We start from the raw sequence: 25,565 nt of genomic DNA, 5'->3' as shown, positions 1-25,565 counted from the left end.
ATTTATTCACTTTTTAGTTAGTGTTTAATAATTTGAGTGATTATAAGATAGTATATATTAAAAATATGGGTAAACTATACGAATGATCCCCTTTGTTTTTGGTCTAACCGTATCACTGGTTTAAAATTTAAATGTATTTGGTCTGTTACATTATCGGTTCATTCGGTTTAAGTCCCTCAATCGTTAACTCTTGGTAACCCTTAACAAAAATATTTAGTTACAGTTAAAATATTAAAAAATCCACGTCTTATTTGTATTCTTCTTTGCACCTTTAACCGATGCCCTCCACGTAAAAGGAATAAAAGAAATTTTAACTGCATTGGTGGCTTCCAATTGTTTGGGTTTCTTTAGGAATCGTAGCTGCATTAACATGTGTGTGGTTTTAAGGAAAAATAAAACAATGAAAGTGAATCAGTATAACGATGATAATATCCAGAACAAAAGTGGAGAGTGGAGGCCATCTCACTGTACTCACTGTTTACACCATATTTCGTCCGTCATTTTAATATTATTATTATTATTATTATTATTAAATTTTATTTACATTTTACAGGCCAAAATACAAGCACAATACAAGCATGCCCAAACAAACATTGATAACTCTATAAAAAGGCTATATTTGGAGCATTTTTACTTAAGTTGTTGATTATCTTAATACTCATATTGTGACATCCTAAATCAAGGCTAGTGACTAAAATGAAAGTTTTAAACTTTGAGGTATACTTTTGAAAGATTGAAAAGTTCAGGGATTTAATTAGAGAATTTTTATGTTGGATTTTATAGTAAAGATTGAAAAAAAGAAGGGTAAAATGGTCATTTAACAATAAAGTTTTTTTTTATCTTTCTTTTAGGTTATATAAATGTGGGAAATGAGGGAAAAGTTTCCAGATAACTCTCCATTCTTCTTCTTTCTCTTCACCGTGGGAGCTAAAGCAAAGGTGAGTTTCCTTGTTAGTTATTTATTTGTTTAATTTAAAGTAGATCTATGATCTTTGGGTGATAAATAAACTTAAGAAAAGTTTAGGTTGTCTTAAAACCATAAGATGAAAGAGTTATGAGAGATTAAAGATTTAGAGTTTTTGAATGAAATCTTGGAATAGATTTCATAACTCGAATTGGAAGTTAAATTTGACTTGTCAATGGTTAAATTAAGGGATTTGAAGTGATAGAAGTAAATTTAGAACAAGTGGGAAAATTTGTATGATACTTGAAATCCATGTAGATGATAGGATTTTGAGATTAGAGATGTGAGAAAGGGGTCTTAATGAGTTTGAGCATATGTATGTGAATTAGGAATATGAAAGGAGATGAAATATAAAGTATTTGAGTGGAAATAAAGTGATTTTTGGGCTGGTGTGTATCGGTACATATTCAATAGGTATCGATACATCAAGAGTAAAATCTGGGAAGACATTCAAAGTGTATCGATACATTAAGGAGTGTATCGATACCCCTTGAAAAGGAAAACTTTTGAATGTAATTTGTGTATTGATACATAGGTAGTGTATCGATACACAAATTAAGGGATGTACCGATACACTAAAGAGTGTACCGATACTTACCTTAAATAGAAAATGAATTCCGCTTTTCCTTTACTTTAAGGAAATGAAAGATTTGAGTATGCCAAGCAGAATACTGATATGTATAATGTATGATTATGTAGATATCAATCGAAAGTCCATATCAGTCGACAAGTATTGGGCATCGAATAAAAAATAAGATAACGATATTGACTAGTGAGACCAGGTGAATGCACATTATTTAATATATGATGTTTAATGGGAAATAAGACTTGCGATAAGTCTATTTCCAATAGTAAAATGCATGAATTCATATATAGAAGTATATGATTGTTATGATTTATATGTGTGCATGAGTATGTGTGATAACATGTTACTATGTATGTTACATGATTTGTATAAGTCATGTGATATGTGATTTTTATGAAAATGATCTATGTGTGTATATGAATATGTGTAAGTGAATTACGTAAATATGTGACTATGTATAAAATGGAGTAAACTATGTAATTATAAAGTATGTGAATATATGTATATAAGATAAGCCACGTGACTATGAGCTAAGTGAAATTAAGTGATGAGAATGATATAACAAGAAGTTATAAGAGCATATGTTTATGAGAAGATATAAGAACAAGTTATAAGTTATGTGAAACAATACAAATGATCTATATGATTATATAAGAATATGAAATAATCTATGAGATAAGGACATAACAAATGAAATGAACATGTGATATAAGTTATAAACTAAGGAATTAATTGATTTAAACATATGTGGACAAGAGATGACAATGATATACATGTCATATGAAAACAAGAGAAGTATTATAAGCTAAGTGACATATGATTGTGAAATCATATGAAAAGTGAAATGTACATGTGAATATGTGAAATGATATGAAAGAGAATGCCCATGTTATATGATATGAGAGCTATATGTATAGTTGGGATGCCAAGAGTCGAGGGTTACCTATGTCTTTTAAGACATATGAATAGTTTACCTATGTCTTTCGGGACATATGGACAATTACCTATGTTCTTTGGAACATATGGATAGGTCATTCGGAACAAATATTTTATATGCCACTTAGTGGATTTTATATGAGTTGTGGTGACAGCATATGTGTGCACAACCTCATAGTACTCGCATACCTTGAGTTCTCAATAATGTACATGGGCTAATAAAGAGATAATCCTGAATAATATGTATGTATATATATATGATGTGTGATATGAATTATATGAAATGATATATGTGTTTTATGAGTTATTGCATCTGTTATAAGAATGAGTTATAAGATATATGATATGAGCATAAGGGATTATACGTAGGGTTGTTCAAATAACCGAACTAATTCGGTTAACCGACCGAACCGAATTAGTTCGATTAATTCGATTCGTTTATCGAATTAGTTCGGTCGGTTAAGCGTTAAGAAAATTTTTAGAATTCAGTTAACGGTTAATTCGGTTCGAATTCGGTTAATTAACCGAATTAACCGAAATTAAATTTTAAATATTAAATATATTATATATAACATATGGGCTCAGCCCATACCATTTAAAACCCAATTAATAATTTAAGATCCAATAACTTTTAAATCTAAATCAATATTAATTAATTAAAAAATTATATAAATTTTTTATTTTATAATTATATATTATTTAAATTAATTGTAAACTGTTTTTTTAATTAAAAAATATTAAATATATTATATATAACATATGAGCTAAGCCCAAACCATTTAAAACCCAATTAATAATTTAAGATCCAATAACTTTTAAACTTAAATCAATATTAATTAATTAAAAAATTTATCTGAAATTTTTATTTTATATATATATATATTATTTAAATTAATTATAAACTTTTTTTGAATTAAAAAACATTTAATTTTTATATAAATTAGAAAATTTTAAAACAAATTCCGGTTAATTCAAAAATTAACCGAAATTTATTCGGTTCAGTTAATATGTTCGAAAAAAAAGTTCGGTTCGATTAACGGTTAAAGAAAAAAAATTCAGTTAATTCGATTATGGTTAATTCGGTTCGGTTCGGTTCGGTTTTAACCGAATGAACATCCCTAATTATACGAACAAGAGATAAGAACTATGAATGATAATAGTTTATGAGTATGATAGAAACATAAATGATGACATGTATGTATGTATTTGTTACATGAGAAGTAAATGAGTTGCATGGTTATGATAGCATAAAAGAGTCATGCATGGTTAGTGAATATAAATTACATTAGATGTGTTTTTATGCCTCACTAAGTCCTAGACTTAGCGTGTGATTGTTTCACACGTAGGTTCTGGAAATCGAGAAGAGAAGCTAAGAGGAGCAAGACAAGTCAATCACTCCTTTATGAAGTTCAGATCAGAAAAGAATATTAATCATGTGTACCTTGTTATATTTAGTTGACATGTACTAAGAGAGTTGTATTGAATATGCTCTGATAGGTTTTGTAAAAACAAATGTTATAATTAATGAAAATTGTTTACCATACTGAATTATGGATTTAAATTTTTACCAATTTGTAAAGAAAATGTTTTGAAAAGTCAATGTGACATCTCGGACTCAGATCCGGGTCGGATACAAGTTGGGGGTGTTATACATATAGGTTCATTTAGATGCATTTAAGAGTGTGTAGTTGCATTTGGTAGTTTGCCTTGACATTTTTATTTTGTGAATGGTGTTATTTTATGGGGAAGGTTTGATTTGGATGTTGATGTGCAGGTTCTAGGAGCAAAGGTGTGTGATGAGAATTGTCATGGCAAACTAGGATGTTGAAGCAGAATAAAAATGCCGCGGTATTTCTGGGTGCAAAAAAAGATATAAGGAGTTAGAGATATTTCACACAAAGACAACTTTCAATTCATCACGTATATTTTACCACTAGCCACCCAAGATGGGCCCATTGCTACCTATTGTACTACCCCTCACATGTGGGGAATGTACCTTAGGGTACCTTAATAACTTCAGTACCTAATCCTAGGTATATTCTCTTGGTATATATAGATTATGACACCACAAAAATCTTATCATCTTTTGGGGGAGAAAATTCAGCTGAACAAGAGAAAAAAAGGCAACAACATGCTTCCAACTTTATTTCTTTCTTTTTCTCATCTATTTCGTGGTGTTCCTCTATTTTCAAGCTTGAGAGAGTGGCAAGCTAGGCGACCGAGAGAAACTAACACTGCTAAGGTGTTCATGGTGGCCGAGGGAGCTCCGACAGCACGTTGGGAGTCTTTCCTCCACCCTTATGCTTTCTTTTTATTCATGTTTTATGGGTTGTAAAGAAGAAATGATTTTCATGGATTATTCAAACTCCTCCATGAACTAAACTTTATTTGGTTGGGTTCATCATGGATGATTAAGTGTTTTTCTTTAATGAGTGGTTAATACTTTCATGTTTATTACTTCTTTTGCTTATTATTTTTTGTTTTGCTTATTATTTTTAATTGCTTAAGATTGTAGGAGTTATGAGAGTAGTCTTTTCTTAAGTATACTACTTAGTGTTCGAGAGAAACTAAAGGAATATCGATGTAAGCAATGTGTTTTAGTTGATAACTAGAGCCTAATCCACCGTCAGAGATGAGGCTAGGATTTCAACGACTAAAAAGGAGTAAAGCTGAATCGATATGTTAGATGTTGTTGCTTAGGCTGAGAGGATTTGTCGTGGCATTCTCATCTGTCAGATCCCATGACTAGAGATAGCGTAGAGACACTCATACTAAACTCTGTTGAGAAAGTAAGACATAGAAGTTTAGACCATCTTAAAATATAAGACTTAAGATTCCTAAGTGACCCATCATTTATTCCCATAATAGCTTGTTGTGTGAAGATTATCAAGTCATCTTACTTAATTCCGAAGTTATCAATCTGTTTTGCCTTAGCATATTAAACAATTACTTTTGTCACGATATTCTCATTTGCTACCCACTCACACTACCATTTCAACTCCACCTACGTAATACTCCAAATTTTGGTTAGTGGCCAAAATGTAAGTTTTGAAAGTTTAGTAGCCAAAATATAAAATTAGTAAAAGTTTAAGGACCTAAGTGATAATTTTTTCAAAATTAATTTTTATATACTTTACTTTTGAGAGTGGTTTTATTGAAATCAGATTCTTAATCTGAAATTTATGTTGAAAACTAGAAAGGTTAAAATTCGGTAAGAAATCAGTAAATCGAATCGAATAGAAATTTCAGAAAAATTTGAAGGATGATAAATTAGGTTTAAAAAATTATTTTCACGTGTTAAAATGATGGAAAATAATATTGACCATTAGATTTAAGAATTTATTTTTATGTTTAATTTGGATCGTTGGATCAAAGTAGCAGGATTATAATTTTTGAAAAATTATTTAGTATAATTAAAAAATGATAAAATATTTTGTTTATATTTAACCCTATAAAAATGATAAGATTATGTGATTTAATATTATTGTAAATATAAAATTTCATTAATGGCAAGATGGATAAATCCGAGTTTTAATATTTTTAAGCTCACAACTTTTAAGCGCCACTTTTTTTTTCTCCTATTTCAGTTTGCTTTTGAAAATTCTTAAAATTTATCACCTTTTAACGTCAAATTCTTCCGTTTGTCGACGAATTTGGGTAACAAGGCATTCGATCTGGATTTTTTTGACAATTTATTGGAAGAGCCAAGAACATGATAAAAGATTCTGATTTTTTTTAACAGTTTCCCCCCATGATAGATAATTTCTCCAGGGTTTTAGATCTTAAAAGCAAATTTTATCTAAATTACAAAGAATTTCTGGGGTTGACATCTGAGTTGGTTATTTGGTTTTTAATTATCTATGTCGAGGTTTTGTTGTGGTTTAAGGTGTTCCCTTTCGAACTTAAATTTGCTATCGCTAATTTCTCTTTACTTTCTCTCCATCTCTCTTTTGAATTTGCAAAATTTTGATGTTTTGAACAGAGAATTTGAAAGGAAAAAAAGAAGAAGAGAACTTCATGATTTTATGCATCTGAAGTTTGATGTATGGATTTTCCATTTCCGAGCAGATAATATGGAACTTTTTGAATTACTTTTTAATAGTTGGAGGGGAAAATTCGGAGTGACATGGATTTTTGCTACTTCTTTATTATGTTTATTTACTTATTTCTAAAATGGTAGTGTTTTTTTTATTATTTAATTATATACGTCATTTAGATTAACTCTTGCATTCATCTCGAATCAGGGTCTAAGTTTAGTCTAGAGGCATTGATTGATTTTATTTTACTTGTGAATATTAGTTTAAATAGCTACTGTTACTCCTTTTCTTTAGAAAAGAGTTCCATTTGTAAAGAAAGTTGAAAGCAACCAGATAAGTGCATTTGATTTGCTGGCCACTGTAGCCGGAAAGTTTTTTCTAGATAAAGAAAGTGATCTTGCTTCGAATCATACATGGAGTGCTGAAGATCAGCATGCAGTTGAAACAATACCGTGAAAAAGGAAAGGGTGGATGGAAATCAGTCGTTGAAGCTTGAAATTTCCAATCAAAGACAGCGCAAATGCTGATTTCTTTGTTTCTGAATTTGTTCCCCAAACTAGTTCTAATGAATCCCCTGGTCTTCGAAATATTTCCCTTGTAGCAACTCCTGATTCCTTAGAAAGATTTGATGCTCAGAAGTTGATGAACGGCAAAATCAAGAATGAAATGGGAGGTTTGGCTAGTAATGTAGAGACGTGTAATTTTTAAATAAATGGATATATTGATTCTTCAAATAAGAACTTGAAGTCTGGTTACTGCAATAGGAGTGGTTATAAGCGCTTAAGAGCTGGAAGGAACTATCCTTTCAAAAAATTGTAGTTTTCTTACTGTAGCTCAGAGTTAATTCGGATGGAGGAACCGGCAGTGATGGCATTTCTGATTCACCAAAAATGCTTCCATTCTATATTCAAATATGCATGGAGGTGACTTAAGTACTTTTCATCTCTAAATATTAGTTTCGTTTCTTGGTGTTTATTGCTGACATAAGCATTTTGCGTATTGGTTCTAAACCTTTTGCAGTCACCAGAGAATCATCTTCAGGGTGCCTGAATTCTTTATTGAAATTCCAGAATCTGCAACTGTTGGTTCATTGAAGGTATAATGATCTATGATTCTGATCATTGTGGTAGAAGTAGAACGTTTGACTGCTGTTCCGTAATTTGACAGCAGAATGCTTAAAGATATTTCTTGGATTTTTTTTGGTACATTTGAACCTTGAAGAATTATGTCTGTTGTATTGGTGTCATTATCAGCATTTGTATTTCTTCCTTAGAGCACCATCTTACTTCAACCCGTGATGGATGCTTGGGCAGTTTCTTTCATAAATTGTAATTCCACTGTCTGATCTCATCTACCGGCTTGCTTGGTCATTACATTCCCTCTAATAATGGGAAATTGATCTGTAGATGACTGTAATGGAGGTAGTGACAGCGATACTTGGAGATGGATTGTGTGTTGGTGTACTTCTTCAAGGAAAGAAGGTTAGGGATGACAATAAAACTCTGCTGCAGACAGGAATTTCTTGTGATAATCATATGGATGCTCTGGGTTTTAGTCTGGAGCCTAACCCTGGAGATTCTCCCTTAAAACTTCCCTGTGACACTCCACTAGTTTAACCTGGTAATCAAAATAGTTTTAGAAGTTTAGCAGATATCTACTTGTGTGTGATATGGTCTCATTTTGTTGTTTTCTAGCGCTAAACATAGAGAAAAGAAAAGTCTTTTTAACCAAGTGGTTTCTTTTTATTTTTGGAAAAAAAGGATAATGTTGCAATTACTGGAAACTATTAGAATCTTGATCTTCTAGGATCCTACTTTTTTCTCCTAATGCTTCCTTGAAAAGGAGGTCGACTTTTTGTCTGATAACAGTATTCTCATTTAAGAGGTGTTAGCCTTGAAGAGGTGGCTGACATTGTCTTCTTCAAGATTCTTATTCATATCTCTCACAAATACTCTTGATCATCAGATCAAGTAAGAGTATTTGGTTACTGTACAGTTTCAGTTTATGATTTAATACTGTTTTTTGCCACGTATCCAGCAAATACCGATTTAGTTAATCAGGTTACTTGCGACCCCTCACCTGAGCCTCGCATGCCTAATTCGGGCAACTTTATTGAAAGCTATAATGATTGTGCGTCCTCACCTACCGACATGTTTGACAAAAGCACAACTGAATCTAAAGCATTGCTACCTGAAATGAGCATGGAGACATTAGCCGTGGGTCAAGCTCATAAGAAACCCAAGCAATCTGATGTTGCCCATCGAAGAATTCGTCGACCTTTCTCTATTTCTGAAGTTGAAGCCTTGATTCAAGCTGTTGAGAAACTTGGAACCGGAAGGTATGTTTGAACCTAACGAAGAAACGATGAATAGCAGTTGAACTCTGCCCGAGTATTTGAAATTTGCTTCTTTGCTAATTTTCAATCAATTCATCATGATACCCAATCAGAATTTTGCGCGAATGCTTGCTCCAAAGAAAAGTATGTAATCAGAAAGAAGATGCTTCAAATGCTGTTTTCTTCGCCACTTGCTCTTTACTTTACTTGCAGGAGTTTGCTGGATATTAATTAGAAACTGTGGGCCTATTTATGTGGTTAGACATATGGTCACGGTTTTAATGCAGGTGGCGTGATGTTAAATTAAGAGCTTTTGATATCGCAAAGCATCGCACTTATGTTGATTTGAAGGTAAGGACTTCCATAAAACCACTGCAAAACTGTTTATGTCCTTATTTTGGGCTAATCTCTTGACCTGCTGAATGCCGATGAAACTGCTTCTCATTCATGTCTTGTTATCATATTTTCATGCCTTATATAGGATCATTTGTTGGTTTCCAGTGGTTCTTTGTTTAAATCTTTTGTTTGAGATTCAAAAGGTCTGGGTTACAGCTCGGACCACCATATCCCGAGTTGCTTATACAGCAAGTTCACGATTAGTGGTTTTTACAAGTTTTTATCAACTTTGTACCTTTATCTGTAAGATAACAACACTACAAGGGATCTCTTGAATCTTAATGGTGCATGATTTCTTACAATATATATATATATATATATATATATATATATATTCCTTTTACCAAGTGACCTAATGCAACTTCATTTCTTTTGGTTTTATCTTAATACAATTGTATGTTTATAATATGGCTATTGGCTTGCTGGAACTTTCTGCTGCTTGTGGTCTTTCGGTTGAAGAAGGGAACCAAGTTGTTTCGTAGACATCCTGATAGGTAGATGAAAAGTATTTTATTGTGGTTGTAATGGTATTTATTGGGCTCTTGTAGGATGAGTGGAAAACACTACAGCACACGGCAAGGATATCCCCGCAGCAAAGGCGGGGAGAGCCGGTGCCACAAGAACTCTTGGACAGGGTCCTAAATGCACACACCCACTGGTCCCAGCAGCAGCCGCTGCCGGAGAGCTGCCTTGTCTATCATAATAATTCTACTATGAATTTATAGAAACATATCATTCTAAGATAAAATCAGTTATCGGGTCTTAGCCCAAGGAATTACTTCAAGCGTTAAAAAGTCTCTTCTCAAAACAATTAATACGGCCCAACGAATGGTAAGTTCGGCCCTATACAAAGTGTTTAAAAATCTTAATAATAAAAAATGAACTTTTGAAAAGACAAACATCATGTCTTAAACTTAATTTTATTGAATAATCGTCGAAAGAAATTGAAAAATTAAAACAGTAAAAAATAGATAAATTTTGTGAAAAATCATTTTAATTATTTCTAAACAAGTGTAAACCCCATTTGCAAAGGGTAATCATATAACTTTAATCCAGATTGAATGATGTCCCACAACTTTGTCAATTGTCACCATTTTCTCTTTTTCACTATTTGGACATTTCCCCCATACATGATAAAGCTATAATCTTTAAGGAAAGTGAGATGCTATCCACATCATTACAAATATAAAAATTATTATGATTGAGACACTAATTACTCAGAAATCATTTTTCCCATGAAGTCTCTAATCGGATTTTACGCAGGGGTGTGAAAAATATCTGACCTGTTTGACCTGACACGTCGACCCGAACATTAAAAAAATCAGATAATTTTATAAATAAAATTATCAAACCGGGTCGGCTGCCCGGCCTGACATTTTTCGGGTCGGGCCCGTGCCATAAAATTGTATTTTTCCAGGTACCCAGATATCCGAGTACACGATTAGTTTTTATTTTTATTATTATTATTATTATATATATACATAATAGATTATTTATATTATGAATTATTAGATTTTTTATTTTGAACTTTTAAATTTTATGTTCGAATGTTGGATTATGTAATTTGAAGTTTCGAACATTTAAATTTGTGTATATTTTTTTTAAATTAATAATTTAAAAATAAAAAAAGATACCCACAAAATTCGGGTATCCGATTACCAGATACTCGCAACATCCGAGTCGAACACCGACCAAGGGTTGAATTTCTCAAATAATGCAGTTGAAAAAAAAAATTATTCGAATAGGATTTGCACACCCTTAATTTTATGTACATCTTTATCTGCCAAGATTATGTCCCCATCAGCACATTAAATTTAATTAAAATAATCAAAATCTCGTTATCATTATACAATATAAACGATTAAAATAAGTGTAGTGGAAGTTGAATTAATAAGATATATGAGAGATTCGATATATAATATAATATAATATAATATAATATAATATAATATAATATAATATAATATAATATAATATAATATAATATAATATAATATAATATAATATAATATAATATAATATAATATAATATAATATAATATACAACAGTCATCTGAATAATATATTCAACAAAAGGAAACAGAAGTCGGAGAATTCAAACAGGGCGGTCATTTGCTTTTTCAAGTTCAATTAACCTAGCAATACCATTGTTTTGTATAAGAATTAATAATGGAGTGAGTGTAATCTTCTGTGGCTCGATATGTGATTCAAGACAAATAAATTTAGGTGATCCTCAAAGTCAATTAAGTGCCCTTCCGTTTGTCCTCCGTTGAATGTTCAGCTTGTTAGTTGTTATTACCAGCGGCTGTTGGGTTTGGTCTTATCTTGGACTTTCAAAGAAGCTTCACACAATTATTGCTTTTGTAGTAAAATCAGAGCCCTGAGTCGTCATCTTCGTTCCAGCATGGCTCAGAATCCTGTTAATGGAGCCAAATCAAACAACCATCTCCTTCATGTTGTTTCATCCTCTTCGGGTTCCTCCGATTCAGATGGGAACTCCCCATATGGGAATGAAAACATCGATTTTTCATATGCTGTGTTGAACTTCATAAATGATGTGCTTATGGAAGAAGATGTGGAGGGCAGGCCCTGCATGTTGCAGGATTGTTTAGCTCTCCAAGCTAAGGAGAAAGCTTTCTATGATGTTCTAACTCAGAATTACGATCAGCAAGAGAACGTGGCGATACAAACTGAATCACAGAAGAAAGTCTGGAAGCACACACTGAACACATCGTGGGGGAATGAATGTTCGGAAGAAATGAGGAAAAACAAGCATTTGGCAATGGCTGCTGAAGATTCATACGATGAACACATGTTCGACGAGGTTTTCCTTGTTAAGACAGAGAATGGTGTGCCCTTGTCGTCATGTCCTCTTTATGAAGCATCACAGAATAGAGCAGCCAACACTAGAAGACCACCTGCAAAGAAACAAGCTGGTAATGAAAAGGAAATGGTAGATTTGTGGAGTCTGCTAAGCCAATGCGCACAAGCTGTTGCCGTTTATGACCAAAGAAGTGCAACCGAGCTACTCGGTAAGATCAGGCACTACTCTTCTCCTTACGGTGATGGAACCGAGAGGTTGGCTTATTACTTTGCAAAGGGTCTCGAAATACGCTTAAGTGGCACCAGGGCACCTCTATTTACCCCCATTTCAACCAATGCCACATTGGCTGCTGACGTCTTGAAAGCACACATTTTATATGTTTCAGTTTGCCCTTTCAAAAGGATATCGAATTTGTTTTCCAATCGAAACATTGCAAAGCTAGCAGAGAAGGCAACAACAATCCATATTATTGATTTCGGCATTGGCTACGGTTTTCAATGGCCTTGCCTTATCCAGCGCCTCTCAACAAGGACCAGTGGACCACCTAAGCTTCGCATCACGGGGATCGACTTCCCCCAACCCGGTTTCCGGCCTGCAGAAAGAATCGAAGTGACGGGTCGTCGTTTAAGAAGATGTTGTGAGAATGTTGGCATGCCGTTCGAGTTCAATGCCATAGCAAAAAGATGGGAAACCATCCGAGCCGAGGAGCTAAAGATCGAGAGAGACGAGTTGATCGTTGTTAACTGTATGTACAGGCTAAGGAATCTCCCCGATGATTCGGTCATGTTAAACAGTCCAAGGAACATGGTGTTGAAGTTGATAAAGAAAATCAATCCGGATCTTTTCATCCACGGAGTTGTTAATGGTAATTACAATGTCACATTCTTTAACAATCGGTTTAAAGAGGCGTTCTACCACTTCTCGGCAATGTTCGACATACTGGAAGCCAATGTAGGCGGTGAAGATCCAGATAGATTGCTAGTTGAAAGAGAAATGTTTGGAAGGGACGCCATTAACGTCATCACATGTGAAGGGACGGAGAGAATCGATAGACCAGAAACATACAAGCAATGGCAGCTGAGGAACAAGAAAGCTGGTTTCAGACAGCTTCCATTAGAGCAGAGGATATTGAAAAGAGCAAGAACGGTGTTGAAATCAGACTACCATAAGGATTTTGATATTGAAGTGGATGGACGATGGATGCTTCAAGGATGGAAAGGGAGAGTAATCCATGCACTTTCTTGCTGGAAACCGGTCCAGGACTAATCTGCTTTATTTCTTCTATTTCACTAATATAGATGACATTTCTGTATTGCCAATGAAATCTATGACATCGAAGTAAAATAGTTTAAAAATTAAAAAGTTTAATCTAGCTGGTTTATGTGGTCATGAGAAATCTAAAACTTGGGTTTTCAAGATTTGTTCTTGAGTTTTGACCCATCCCAGATCTGTGATTTGAGCTATTTTTTCCTTGCTTGGAGGCTATAAACAAAAAACTTTCAGCATCAAGCTACAGTCCAATGCAAAGTTGTTTTGTTGTTGGTTTTATAATTTATATATTAAATGCTTTGTTTGAACTTTGGAAAGACTTTCTTTTTCTTCTTCATCCGTAAAGATTCAGTGGTGCTTTCAGTCTCTAATGGGATGAGATGTGACTCCCTTTCTGATTTCAAATAAAGCCTAAATCAAGTGGGTAAGATTCATTTAATGGAGATTTGAAATGTTATTTTACCCTTTTTTCAACTTTGATTGAACTCAGATTAATCTGAAAATTACTGAGCTCATCCCCCGAATATGCATGCTTGATGAACAAGTGGACCACTAAACTTCATTTGTTGGGATATCTCAGTCATTTGCTCATCAACTTATCAAATTTAAGCATAAATAGAACACAACTAGCCTATTTAAGCACCAAAGAATCACTGGACAGTGAATCTATGGGCGTTCTTTCTGAGTCACCCTGCTCTTAAATAGGTAATTGGACTGAATAACGATTCTTCAGACAAAGATATCCTTATGCAAAGACAAATGCAAGATTTTATCTCATGTACGAAGTTAATAAGTTATATTATAAATTTAAGTAATTAACTTTAAAAATATATACAAATATAATCTAACACAACATCAGTTGCTGGATCAAATAAGCCTGTCTTCAAAGAAGTCAATTTCCTCCTTGATGACACACATAATCTGTCTCAAAACGAAACTGCCATAACAGTAGTTTTCTCGAAGGTTCACTCAGAAAAGCTTATCAGCTTGAGCATTATAAGTGAAGAGAATTTTCAGTTTTATTTCTTCAGACAAGGACATTATATAGTTTCTTTACTTGGCTTATTGACTACTCTTCTTCTCAGTTTTGGTTCCTTCATTTTATATATTCCCTTCTTGAACCAACATTCATTTTCTCTTCAAAATTTTACCTTCAAGATGAGTTTCCAACTTTACCAGGATAGTTATTTCCAAGATTTACTCGATTTCAAATTTGATCTGTTTACAAATCATGACCTTGTTAATATTCCTGATGGTTCAGCGTCATCACCAGGCACGAGTTGGAGATGTTTGACGAGGTATTGCTTTGCTAAGGAGAAAACGAGGACTACCCAAAGTGGTTTCTTCATGGGAACTCGCAGCTGAAAGGGTTTAACAATGGTGGAACAGTGTCACGCAGGAAGAACAACGGAAAGAAGAGTGAAGTGATGGATTTGTGGAGTCTCCTAACTCAGTGTGCACAATCTGTAGCCATCAATGTCCGAAGAACTGCCAATGTGCTGCTGGAACAGATAAGTCAACACTCTTCTGATACCGGAGACGGAACCCAAAGATTGGCATATTACTTTGCTAATGCACTTAAAACTCGTTCGGCTGGCTTGGGTGCACCATCCTATTTACATCTGCTAAGCAACAAGACTTCGGCTGCTGATGTCTTGAAAGCTTACGCTTGTATGTTTCAGCTTGTCCTTTTAAGAAAATGTCGAACTTCTATGCAAATAAAAAGATAATGGAAATTGCAGAAACGGCAATCACGCTCCACATCATTGATTTCGGCATTTGCTATGGGTTCCAATGGCCTTGCCTTATTCGACGTCTCTCAGCAAGGTCTGGTGGACCTCCCAAGCTTCGTATTACTGGAACCGAGTTTCCCCAAGCAGGTCTTCGACCTTCAGAAAGAGTCGAAGGAGACAGGGAATCGCTTGAAAAGGTTTTGCGAGAGATTCAATGTTCCATTTGAGTACATCATGATAGCAAAGAAATGGAAAACCATCTGGCTCGAAGAACTAAAGATTAACAAAGGCGAAGTGGTGGTTGTTAACTGCATGTATCGGCTAAAGAACCTCCCGGATGACACAATGGCTTCGACCAGTGCAAGGGACACTGTTCTGAAGCTGATCAGAAGCATTAACCCAGAGTTATTCATCCATGGAATTGAAAGTGGGATGTATAACGCTCCATTCTTTGTCACGAGATTCAGAGAAGCACTCTTCCATTTCTCTGCTAAGTTCAATATATTTGAAGCTAATGTTTCTCGAGAAGATCCAGGAAGGATGATGTTTGAGAAGGAAGTGCTTGGAAGGGACGTTATGAATGTCATTGCATGCGAGGGCAGTGAGAGGGTTGAAAGACCAGAAACGTACAAGCAATGGCAGGCGAGGACTGTGACGGCAGGGTTCAAGCAGGTTCCTTGGGATCAGGAGCTGGTGAAGAAAGTGAGTAATTTGGTCCAATGTAATTATCATAGAGATTTTGGTTTAGATTTGGATGGCCATCGGATGCTGCCGGGATGGAAGGGGAGAGTTATTTATGCCCTTTCTTGTTGGAAACCTGGCAGCAATGACCCGTGATGATTAGTTAAAAAAGATGCAAGTTTAACAGTAAATAAACAAATCTCGAGATTGTCGTATAACCATTACTTTCTTCAAAAGCTTATTAGATTCAGTTGAGTCATCATTCAATTTGGTGAAGTTTGTAAAATATTAACTGCTAAAATGAACAAATCTGAAAATAAGCTGATCTTTAATAATATGACAACAAAGTTACAGACTTTAGGGAGCATGAAAACAAATATTAATGTGCTCGCTCTGTTGAAGACAATTTCAAAATTTGGATCACCGATTAGGCTTTGGTGGCTTAAGAACATTCCAGTCTAGCTTCTCATGCTTTGACTGCTTTGTGGAGGCGGCTTTGCTGCTGCTTGGTGATGACTGAACAGCATTACCGTTTTTTGGTGATTTATTCGGATAAGCTGGTTTCGAAACCATGTCGGACTGTTTTCTCTTAAGGTCTCCATTACCTTTGTGTTTATCAGTGCCAACTTTTGAGCAGTCGGTTGCTTCAGATTCATATCCATTTTCACTGTTGCGATTCAAGGACAAAAGGTCAGATAAACTACGCAACTTGTGCAAACATGCCCCCGACGTGAACTACACCTATACATGTGACTAGCATTTCCATCTCAACATGCCCATATTTCTTCCATTGCAGGCCCCTTGCTAATATTTTTAATTAGGATTTTCGTTTAAGAATTATTCATTTGGATTAACATCTTTCATTTAAGACTTACAAATATGACACAAATAGAATAATAATTATAAAAATTTTCCAGGAAATACTGGAACATTAACACCAACCCTGAAAAGGGGGAAAAAGAAAGCCGTACCTAGATGAGGCTCTTCCACCACTGGCATCTGGTCTACAATCATTTGATGCCGGTTCATTCAGTTTCTACCAAGACAAGGCATTCAGATGAGGACAAGAGCGACAAGAGAACCACATTAAGTGAAAAGACATCATCAGACAAAATTCCTAGGTCACTTGACCTTTATACTCACATCAATAGAAGGATTGAAACTTTGAAATGACATCCGCCCAACAGTTGCTCCTGGACGAGGATCCCCTTCCATAATGACCACACTGAATGTTCGCAAAAAAGGTTAAAACAAGTTGAAAATAGGAATAGTCAAGCAAGCAGATCCTACAAGTAGTATAAGTTCAAGCATCAACTCCGACTATCAGCATTGAAAGAATCTTCAACTACCAGGAAAAAATGTATATATCAACAATCCATTCTCTCTCTCTTGCCTTTATGTACAAGTTCATGGAACATTCTAACTTCTAAGTATACCCTATATGCAATCATACTGATGCATAATAATGCCAAAGGCTCATATCATATCATAACTAAATCTAAAAAATTTCTGAGGAAAGAATAATGTATAATAATAAAGATAATTTAAAAACAAAGGGTGGAATTTTTAGTACCATTTTCTAGCAATACTATTAATTCCTTCAGGTTTAACCTCTTCTTCCTTCACCACTTTCACCTCTCTCTGAGCTGCCCTTTGCATGAACTATTATTGCATGAAATGGAACAAAAAAACAGAACCCAAACAAGTTAAAAGATAACATTTTTTCACCTTGAAAAACAAAACAAAATAAACGAAATCCAGATGAATTAAACAAGGCCAAGTTCAAATTTCAAATAACTCCATAAGAGACAACGGAATCTATACAACAAAAAACTTTTTCTTTTGCAAATTCAATAGAAAATCAACAAAACAATAATAGTATAAAACCAGATACATTAAAGCAAAACCCAAAAATATCAAGGAACAAAACTACTAAAAACGAAAAGAGCTTCTTGCTCTTAGGTTACCTTCAAGCCCCTCAAAGTACTGGAGAGCTCCCGCTTCGCCATTTAAGGAGCCAAGGTTGGAGTTAGATATTTGAATTACTTATTTTCTCTCTTATGGCTGCAAGAAGGGAAAAATTTTCAGCAAGAGGGAAACAGGAGGAAACGAAAACGAGGGTTTAGGATTAGGGAAGGGAAATCACTTTTCGTTTAGTTCTACTTTTATCAGAGTTAATTTAGGGCTTCAACTTTTGTCATCCCGGGGATGATGAATTGAATCGTGGGGTCTCTGCAGCACTAATTGACCCAATCTAAATGGGCCATTGATGGATTCAAGTTTTAGAAGGAAGGCCTTTCTAGCACTACTTCTGCGGCTGAACTTAATTACGGATTATGTTTGATTAATGCGTTAATTGCGCATAGACTCATTTTTTAAAAAATTAAATAAAAATTTTACCTCCATACAACAAAAATGAAAAATCACAAATTTCCTAACAAAAATTTTGTTATTGAATAATGATTCAAAAGGTCTTGTCTTATATACATTACATAAATTATATACTTTTTAATAGTCTACGGTGACACCAATAACATAACTGCTTGAAGTTAGGATATTTAGAGAGAATAATACTTAATTTTTTTATTGAATAATGATTCAAAAGCACTAACTTAATTGATTCATGAAAATATGTTCCTTTTTAAAAGAACCGCTAGTTTTATTAAAAATAGAAATATTCATAATTACAATAATGATTTACAAGTGTAACCCTAAATTAAATTATAGTTAGTATATTTTCTTATAATCATTGACACAAAAACTAGCCACAGGGACTAAAGAATTAAAATGTTAAAAAAACCTAACCAAAATGCTTGAATAAAATAAAGATATAGACAAGTTGTTGCATCGACAAACGAACCACAAAAGACGATGAAGCTACTGAAAGACCATCGATAAATCGCAAATCAGAGTCAAGCGGTGTGAGAAAACTATCCACAAACGCAAAACATGGATTCAAATCAATCCAAGTCCAAAGAAGGGAAGATCAACATGATAATAAATAAGTGACATCTTGATCAGTTATGGTGATGTCAAATCCAACCCTGAGAAAAAATATAAACGAAAATAATAGTCAAACGAACGAAAACTACCAAAAGGCAGAGAAAAACGTGACACAGAGGTAGAGATAAACATGTCACAATCATAATTATTATTATTAAAAAACTTTAAAAAAAACAAAGATAAAAGACAACCGACGGTTAACAATCAATATCAAAACCGGTATTATTGCAACTAAACAAAATAAAAAAATTTAATTCGATCTATAAAAAAATAACACAAATTATAAAGAAAGAAAAGTGAAATGAGAAGGGAGAAAGTGACTAGGGTTAAACAGATATTAATTCAATAAAAAATTAAAAATAAAATAATATATTCAAAGTATAAATATAATATAATAAAACAAGTTAAAATATAATTTATCTAAATCTTTTAATAGAAAATGTATATTGAATTAATGTATCTTAAGATATATTAGAAAATATAAAAAAAAAACAATCAATCAATTGATAATAAAATATACCTATCCAAAAATATATGGATCTCATCTGAATATTAAAATGCATCATAAATAAACTGATGTTACAATTTTTTTAAGAAAAAATACAACAAATTACATGGAACAAATTATTTTAGCATTCCTATACATACAAGGCCAAGTATAAATCTTATGGTTAATGGATGAAGAGTTAAAATCAATAAGCTGCCTGCCATCCACACGAAAATATAATGAGTACATATTTTTTTTATTATAATTAATAGTAAAAGGAATTATGTTAATTACTCTCCTCTTCACAGCCTAATATTTTTGGGCAATTGTTTCTGCCGGCCACACAGAAAGAAAAAGAAAGTATAAATGTAACTAAAATATGTTTTATTTCATAGTTCTTTTAATTACCTAAACTAAGACATGAATCTGGATTTCGCATCTAATGTCGACACCTTAAATAATGTACAAATAATACATGTTAAAAGCAGAGTCCAGAATGGTCAGTAATGGCTATTGTATAAAACAGTAGCGGAAAATTGAAATAATTTATTGACTCAAATGTACAAAAATCAGGATAGCCTTCCATCAAGGATCAAATTGGAACAACCTGAGGAACAAGGGGTGCAGATCCATTATCATCCGCAGCTCCACCCTCTGGGGTTTGCGTGGTCTTGGTTTCTTCATCTTCAAACCCTTGCCTAAATCTGTCATAGTTTGTAACTTCACTCGATTTAAATGGTCGTTCCCCCAAAACTCGAATCAGATCATCTTGGTGAAGAACTTTCTTTTTGAGCAACAATTCGGCAACTTCAGCTACTTTATCTTTCTGTTCCTCTATAAGTTGCACTGTTTTTTCATATGCATTGGCCACCCACTCGCGCACTTCACTATCAATGATAGCACCCGTCTTATTGCTATAGGGCTTCGACATCTCAAGCCCATCTCTCTCTGAGGAAAAGAGAGGAGACCCACCTTGTCACTAAAGCCATAAACTGCCACCTGAGCATAGGTCATCTTAGTCACCTTTTCCAAGTCATTTTGAGCACCGGTTGATATCTTTCCCAACAAAACCTGAATCATGGGAAAAAATGGTATAGTTTTCTAGTTCTAGTCTGTGCCTCAGTGTTGGAATATTTCGGTATCTGGAATATAAAACATGACAAACCAAAAAGGGAGCATTCAAGTAAATATTTTGATGAATTCGTGTTTCTATTTGCACTCAACCACATGGAAATAGAAAGTTTCAAATTTACCTGTTCAGCTGCTCGGCCACCGAGGGTCATGCACGTCATATCAAAAAGCTGCTCTTTTGTCATGAGAAGGTTTTCATTTGGAACGTACTGGGCAAATCCAAGTGCTGCTGTACCGCGAGGAACAATTGTCACTTTCAAGAGGGGTTCAGCATGTTCCAAGAACCAGCCTGCAACAGCATGACCTGATTCATGATAAGCAACTGTCTTCCGCTCGAGTTTACTGATTACCTGATTGAGACCCAGAAGATTCCTGTTATTAGAGTGGATAGAAGAAAAATGGAGACATAAAATAATGATGTGAAGTTATCAATCACAACCCTGGACATAACATGCAATGCAATAATCACCATCTCATACTAATGTCTGGTAAAGAGGCAATGTTAATTGAACGAAGACATAGGTTCTAATATCAATATTCTCAAGGATAATAGATAATCACAGAAAAGAAAAACAACTAAGATAATTACCCTGTTCTTCTTCTCAAGACCACCAATGATCCTGTCTATAGCAGCCTCAAAATGTTCCATTGTGACCTGTGCCCCTTCACTCCTTGCAGCAATTAGAGCAGCTTCATTACAAACATTTGCAATGTCTGCTCCAGCAAAGCCAGGAGTGAGAGCTGCAAGTATTTGAGAGTAATATGATGGCTCATGATCAAGCTTTATCTTTCTCAAGTAAACCAGAAATATCTGTTCACGGCCTTTAATATCGGGTTTATCTATTGAAATCTGGCGATCAAATCGCCCTGGCCTCAATAAAGCTTTGTCTAAGATATCAGGCCTATTAGTACCAGCAAGCACAACAACACCCGACGTAGTTCCAAATCCATCCATTTCTACTAGTAATGATTAAGCGTACTTTCACGCTCGTCATTAGAACCTGAGAAACCGCCACGACCTCGTGCCCGACCAATTGCATCAATCTCATCTATAAATATTATACTAGGAGCACACTGCCTTGCTTCTTGGAACAAGTTCCTCACCCTCGATGGTCCAACACCAACAAACATCTCCATGAAATCAGAACCTGATATTGATAGAAAAGGTACACCCGACTCACCAGCAGTAGCTTTTGCTAGGAGAGTCTTTCCTGTACCTGGAGGACCCACCAACAGAGCACCTTTTGGAATTTTAGCTCCTAGGTCCTCATATTTCTTTGGGTTCTTAAGGAAGTGCACAGATTCCATGATCTCTTGTTTTGCCTCATCACAGCCAGCAACATCTTTGAAATAGACCTACACAGATCAGAAGCAGAAAATATTGGAAAATAATGACCAAGGACCTTCTCATATTCTAGCAACACAAAGAAAAGCAGGTCAACGAATTTAGGTAATAAAGACAAAGAAAGCTGAAATTTTTCATATTCTGTTTTTACTTTTTATGTAACAGGAGTCAAAACAGAAAACTAACCTTATTCTTGGAATTTTTATCCACTTTGGTTATATGGGCTTTTCCTACATTGAAAATTCCACGGCCACCCTTACCACCACCTCCACCAACACCCAGTCCACCTTGCATTCTCCGGCCCATATAAATAAGGGTTCCAAGAAGTAATAATGTAGGTGCAAACCTCATCAACTCCTAGTACCACATAACATCAGAGGCATATGTCACAGGAACATAATCATGTGGGTCAATCCCTAAAGCATCTTGGGCTTCTTCCAACTTCTCCTCAAAAGACTCAACACTTCCAATAGTGAAGAAGCATTTGTATTCACCTCCATGTCCTCTGACAGAAGTACCATTAGCAGGACCTTGGAGAACATTGTCGCTTGTTTGATTGTATGGTGTGTTCCTCACATACACTTTTGCAACCGACTTATTAGAAACAATTATATGGTCAACAAAACCTGGTTCCAGAAGTTTGTTCTTGAACTCCTGGAAACTAATCTGCAAGAAAGATTTCCATAGCAAAGCTTAGAAAATAGATGAACTTTGCTTATATTTAGAAGCCAAACAAATGTGGAAGTAAGAATACAATTTTCAAACTAGCAACGGGGCTGACTCTATATGCATTTTGGCCCATTTAAATCTTTTATCCATCTAATACTAAATTCTAGATCCAGATTTAAAAACAAAATATGTCACGTTAACTAGTTACTTTGAACTGTGGATGGCATGGAATGCTAAAACCAGGGGGAAATACACCCAATCAGAGATGGACATGCTTTAAAATATGAATCACTTGTAAAAGGAGGAAAATGCTTAAATGCAGCCAAAAAGTTACACAGTAAATACAGAGGAATATAAAGAGGCTTTTTACCATATGATTATAAAATGATACAAATGATTCAACATTCTGGTAATATCTATTTTCTAACCTCAAAATAAGAATCGTAAAGCATTGAAAAAAGATCATCGTGAAATCAAAGTAAAAACTAACCCACTTAAATATGCAGAAAGTAAACAAGGTGAAAACATTTGGGAGTTGCTTACTTGTTGCTGCTCAACAGTCCAGGGAAACATAGAAAGAAACAATGCAAGAACTAACGAAGGTACAACCAAATTTTGAAAAAGCCTCATGAAAGTTTCCTGAAAGTTCCATTGGTCATCTGTGCTGGGATCCTCTGAAATTGAGAAAAAATAAGTGAAAAATGTTAAAGTCTATACAAGCTATATCCTGCAGGCACTATAAGAGTATATTCATTGATGATACTTATATACATTAAAATAGTAAAAGTAAAGGTAGGCACTGTGTTATACTTTAGTAAGCAACCTCAACATAGTATAAGCCTACAGGGCTAAGAAAATCATTCTACGAGATAATTTCAAAATCCTATATTTCTGCTTCTCACACAACAAGATTGCAAGGGGGAAATATCACATACAACGCTAACTGTTGCTATCAGAAATGATGTCAAACTGATATCTTCATGACATCTCTGTGAATTGATATTGATATGGACTCACCTTTGGATTCAGATTTCTGGTCATTTTGCTTTGGAATTTCCTTCTTTTTCTTTGGGTAAAAGTTTTCATAATCTGCAAATAATAAAAGACGATAAAAAGGTAAAAATTATAAGTCCAACTCAACACAAATATCCAAAATTTTCTAAAGTCAATTTCTTCATTAACTCCTCAAACTATCAATATGAAAAAACAATGTAAAATGTCCTGAAAATGCTAAAACCTGAGCTTGCTTAGCACCTAAAATTTAAGAACAGTACATTTCGTCTAGAACAAAATAAAACAGACTTTATTCCATTTCACTCACTCACCTCAAATTACTCGAGATAATTCAGTTTTTCTAATAACAGGTAATGGTAATAAATGTAACATTCATTAACACCTGATAACAAATTATATAACCAATAAAATTCGAAATAAATAAAAAGGTTATATTTAGGTTACTCTTCTTCTTTGGGGCTTCACTTGAGAAAAAGCGACGGATTCTAGGGTTAGCAAGAACGAAATTTAAATCTGACAAATAAGCCTTTGAAGTGAATTCCTTTGCAGCTCCTATTGAAATTAAATATCCTCTAAAATACCCTGATTGCCCAATTATTTGATCTACGTTTCCGATGAAACGCGGCAAGCTCGGCGACCTTCCACCGGTAATGCCACCTCCGCCGCCACAATACAGCAGCTTCTATTTTTCAGAAAACAGATTATTAATCGTAAAAAATAATAAATTAAAGTGAGAAAAATATAAGAAGAAAAAATAAAGACTTGCCCTTGAATGAGAAGTTCGGGAATATGATCGACCAAGCTTAGAAAAAATCATAATTCGATGATTGAAGGAAGAAAAAACAAATCAAAGGTAAAATAAATCAAGAAAAAAATGGGGGGAAATATACTTTTTTTTTTGACGAAGAAATAATCTAGTAAACAGCGTCGGCGTGTTTTCGGGTAGGATTTTAAGTTAATAAAAGAAATGCATTGTATGAATTCGTTTGATGGGGAAACGGAAAAGAAGTTGATATATAGGAATAGGGTGAGCCTGAGCGCTAGATATTTGTATGGTTATATGTACGGAATTTATTGGTATGGTCGTGGATTTGTATAGAGATAAACAAATGGGGTTGATTCGTTTCTCAGTGGCTTAATTATTTGCTTAATTATAAAATAATTGCCTAAATTATAACATTCTTCACGAATAAATATCAAAACTATTTTTCTAATGACTTTGGTATCTAACGTTACAAACGTTATTATTTTATATGTTCGTATCGTAAAAGACGTTAATTTTCTTATGTTAAATGACACGTCGCCTTATGTAATTTTGAAAAATTATTTTTCTATATATATAAAAACAGTTTAAAATTTTCAAAATCTTAAAAACCTCCCCCAAAACTTTAAAAATCCTAAATCTAGTCTCTATATCCATATCTGTCGCACCCATCGTCACCATTGGCGTCGATTGGACTTCCACCTGGTCGTGCCTCCACTGAAAACTAGTTACCTGACAAACAATTGTCATAACATCGGCCGAAGACCCCTAAAATCGTGACAAAATTGCAACAAAATCTATCTTGTCTACCTCAACGAAACGACGACGAACACAATGAAATGACAACCATCACGACTCCACAGCATCGCCCGACTACGAAGATGGCAATAAAGGTGTTGGAGGCAGAGGTTGGAAAAGGTAGAGTTAGGGTTTGGGTTAGGATTTGGGTTTTTTTTTGTAACTTTAGAAAAAGTTTTTTATACATATAATATTTTTTATTTTTTTAAAATTATTTCAAAATTATCTGAGTGTGACATGTATCTATTAACGGAGGAAATTAACGTTGTTTATGGCCCGAAACCTAAAGTGATAATATTTGTAAGGTTGGGTACCAGAATCATTCAAAAAAATAGTTTAGACATCTATTCATGTAAGGCGCTATATTTTGAGCATTTATTTTATAGTTAAGGGTTAGTTTGGCATGACTTTTGAAAAATAACTTTTAAAAGTGCGGTAGAAAAAAACTTTTAAAAGTATTGTTTAAAAGTATAATTTAAAATTTAACAGTTTGAGATTATTGTTAGAATGTAATTTGAAAAGATAAATTGTTAATTATAGACATTATGTTATAAATTAAAAATATAAAATTTGAATTATATTTACATTTATTAA

General features: G+C 34.1%; 2 protein-coding genes and 3 pseudogenes across 2 annotated transcripts; 3 read left to right on the top strand and 2 right to left on the bottom strand.

The window, feature by feature from the left end:
* Window positions 1-5,227: 5,227 nt before the first annotated feature.
* LOC120181167 lies at window positions 5,228-9,979 on the top strand (annotated as a pseudogene).
* A 1,481-nt stretch (window positions 9,980-11,460) lies between these two features.
* Window positions 11,461-13,427, top strand: LOC120180434 (scarecrow-like protein 30). Its single transcript, XM_039185759.1, has one exon. It carries the CDS (start codon window positions 11,659-11,661, stop codon window positions 13,342-13,344), a length of 1,686 nt encoding a protein of 561 aa, XP_039041690.1. The 5' UTR covers window positions 11,461-11,658; the 3' UTR covers window positions 13,345-13,427.
* Window positions 13,428-14,505: 1,078 nt separating this feature from the next.
* On the top strand, window positions 14,506-16,057 carry LOC120181158 (annotated as a pseudogene).
* Window positions 16,058-16,067: 10 nt separating this feature from the next.
* LOC120180445 lies at window positions 16,068-17,910 on the bottom strand. The gene is made up of 5 exons (XM_039185765.1): window positions 17,729-17,910; window positions 17,335-17,423; window positions 16,905-16,986; window positions 16,733-16,797; window positions 16,068-16,428 (listed from the first exon to the last, which is right to left on the bottom strand). Exons 1-5 carry the CDS (start codon window positions 17,768-17,770, stop codon window positions 16,182-16,184), a joined length of 525 nt encoding a protein of 174 aa, XP_039041696.1. The 5' UTR covers window positions 17,771-17,910; the 3' UTR covers window positions 16,068-16,181.
* A 1,788-nt stretch (window positions 17,911-19,698) lies between these two features.
* LOC120181147 lies at window positions 19,699-24,923 on the bottom strand (annotated as a pseudogene).
* Between the last annotated feature and the right edge of the window lie 642 nt (window positions 24,924-25,565).

Source organism: Hibiscus syriacus, unplaced genomic scaffold (assembly GCF_006381635.1).
Source record: "Hibiscus syriacus cultivar Baekdansim isolate YM2019G1 unplaced genomic scaffold, ASM638163v2 tig00003715_pilon, whole genome shotgun sequence".
NCBI classification, from domain to species: domain Eukaryota; kingdom Viridiplantae; phylum Streptophyta; class Magnoliopsida; order Malvales; family Malvaceae; genus Hibiscus; species Hibiscus syriacus.
Note: the sequence above shows the minus strand (reverse complement) of the source record. Positions and strands in the feature narration are given on the sequence as shown.

Excerpts from the sequence above, each read along its gene's own strand:
- LOC120180434 (XM_039185759.1), top strand. The coding sequence starts at position 11,659 with ATGGCTCAGAATCCTGTTAATGGAGCCAAATCAAACAACCATCTCCTT.
- LOC120180445 (XM_039185765.1), bottom strand. The coding sequence starts at position 17,770 with ATGGCGAAGCGGGAGCTCTCCAGTACTTTGAGGGGCTTGAAG. Across the intron at positions 16,987-17,334 it reads AATAGTATTGCTAGAAAATG|TGTGGTCATTATGGAAGGGG; the intron begins GTACTAAAAATT and ends GCGAACATTCAG. Across the intron at positions 16,429-16,732 it reads GGTGGAAGAGCCTCATCTAG|TGAAAATGGATATGAATCTG; the intron begins GTACGGCTTTCT and ends GAATCGCAACAG.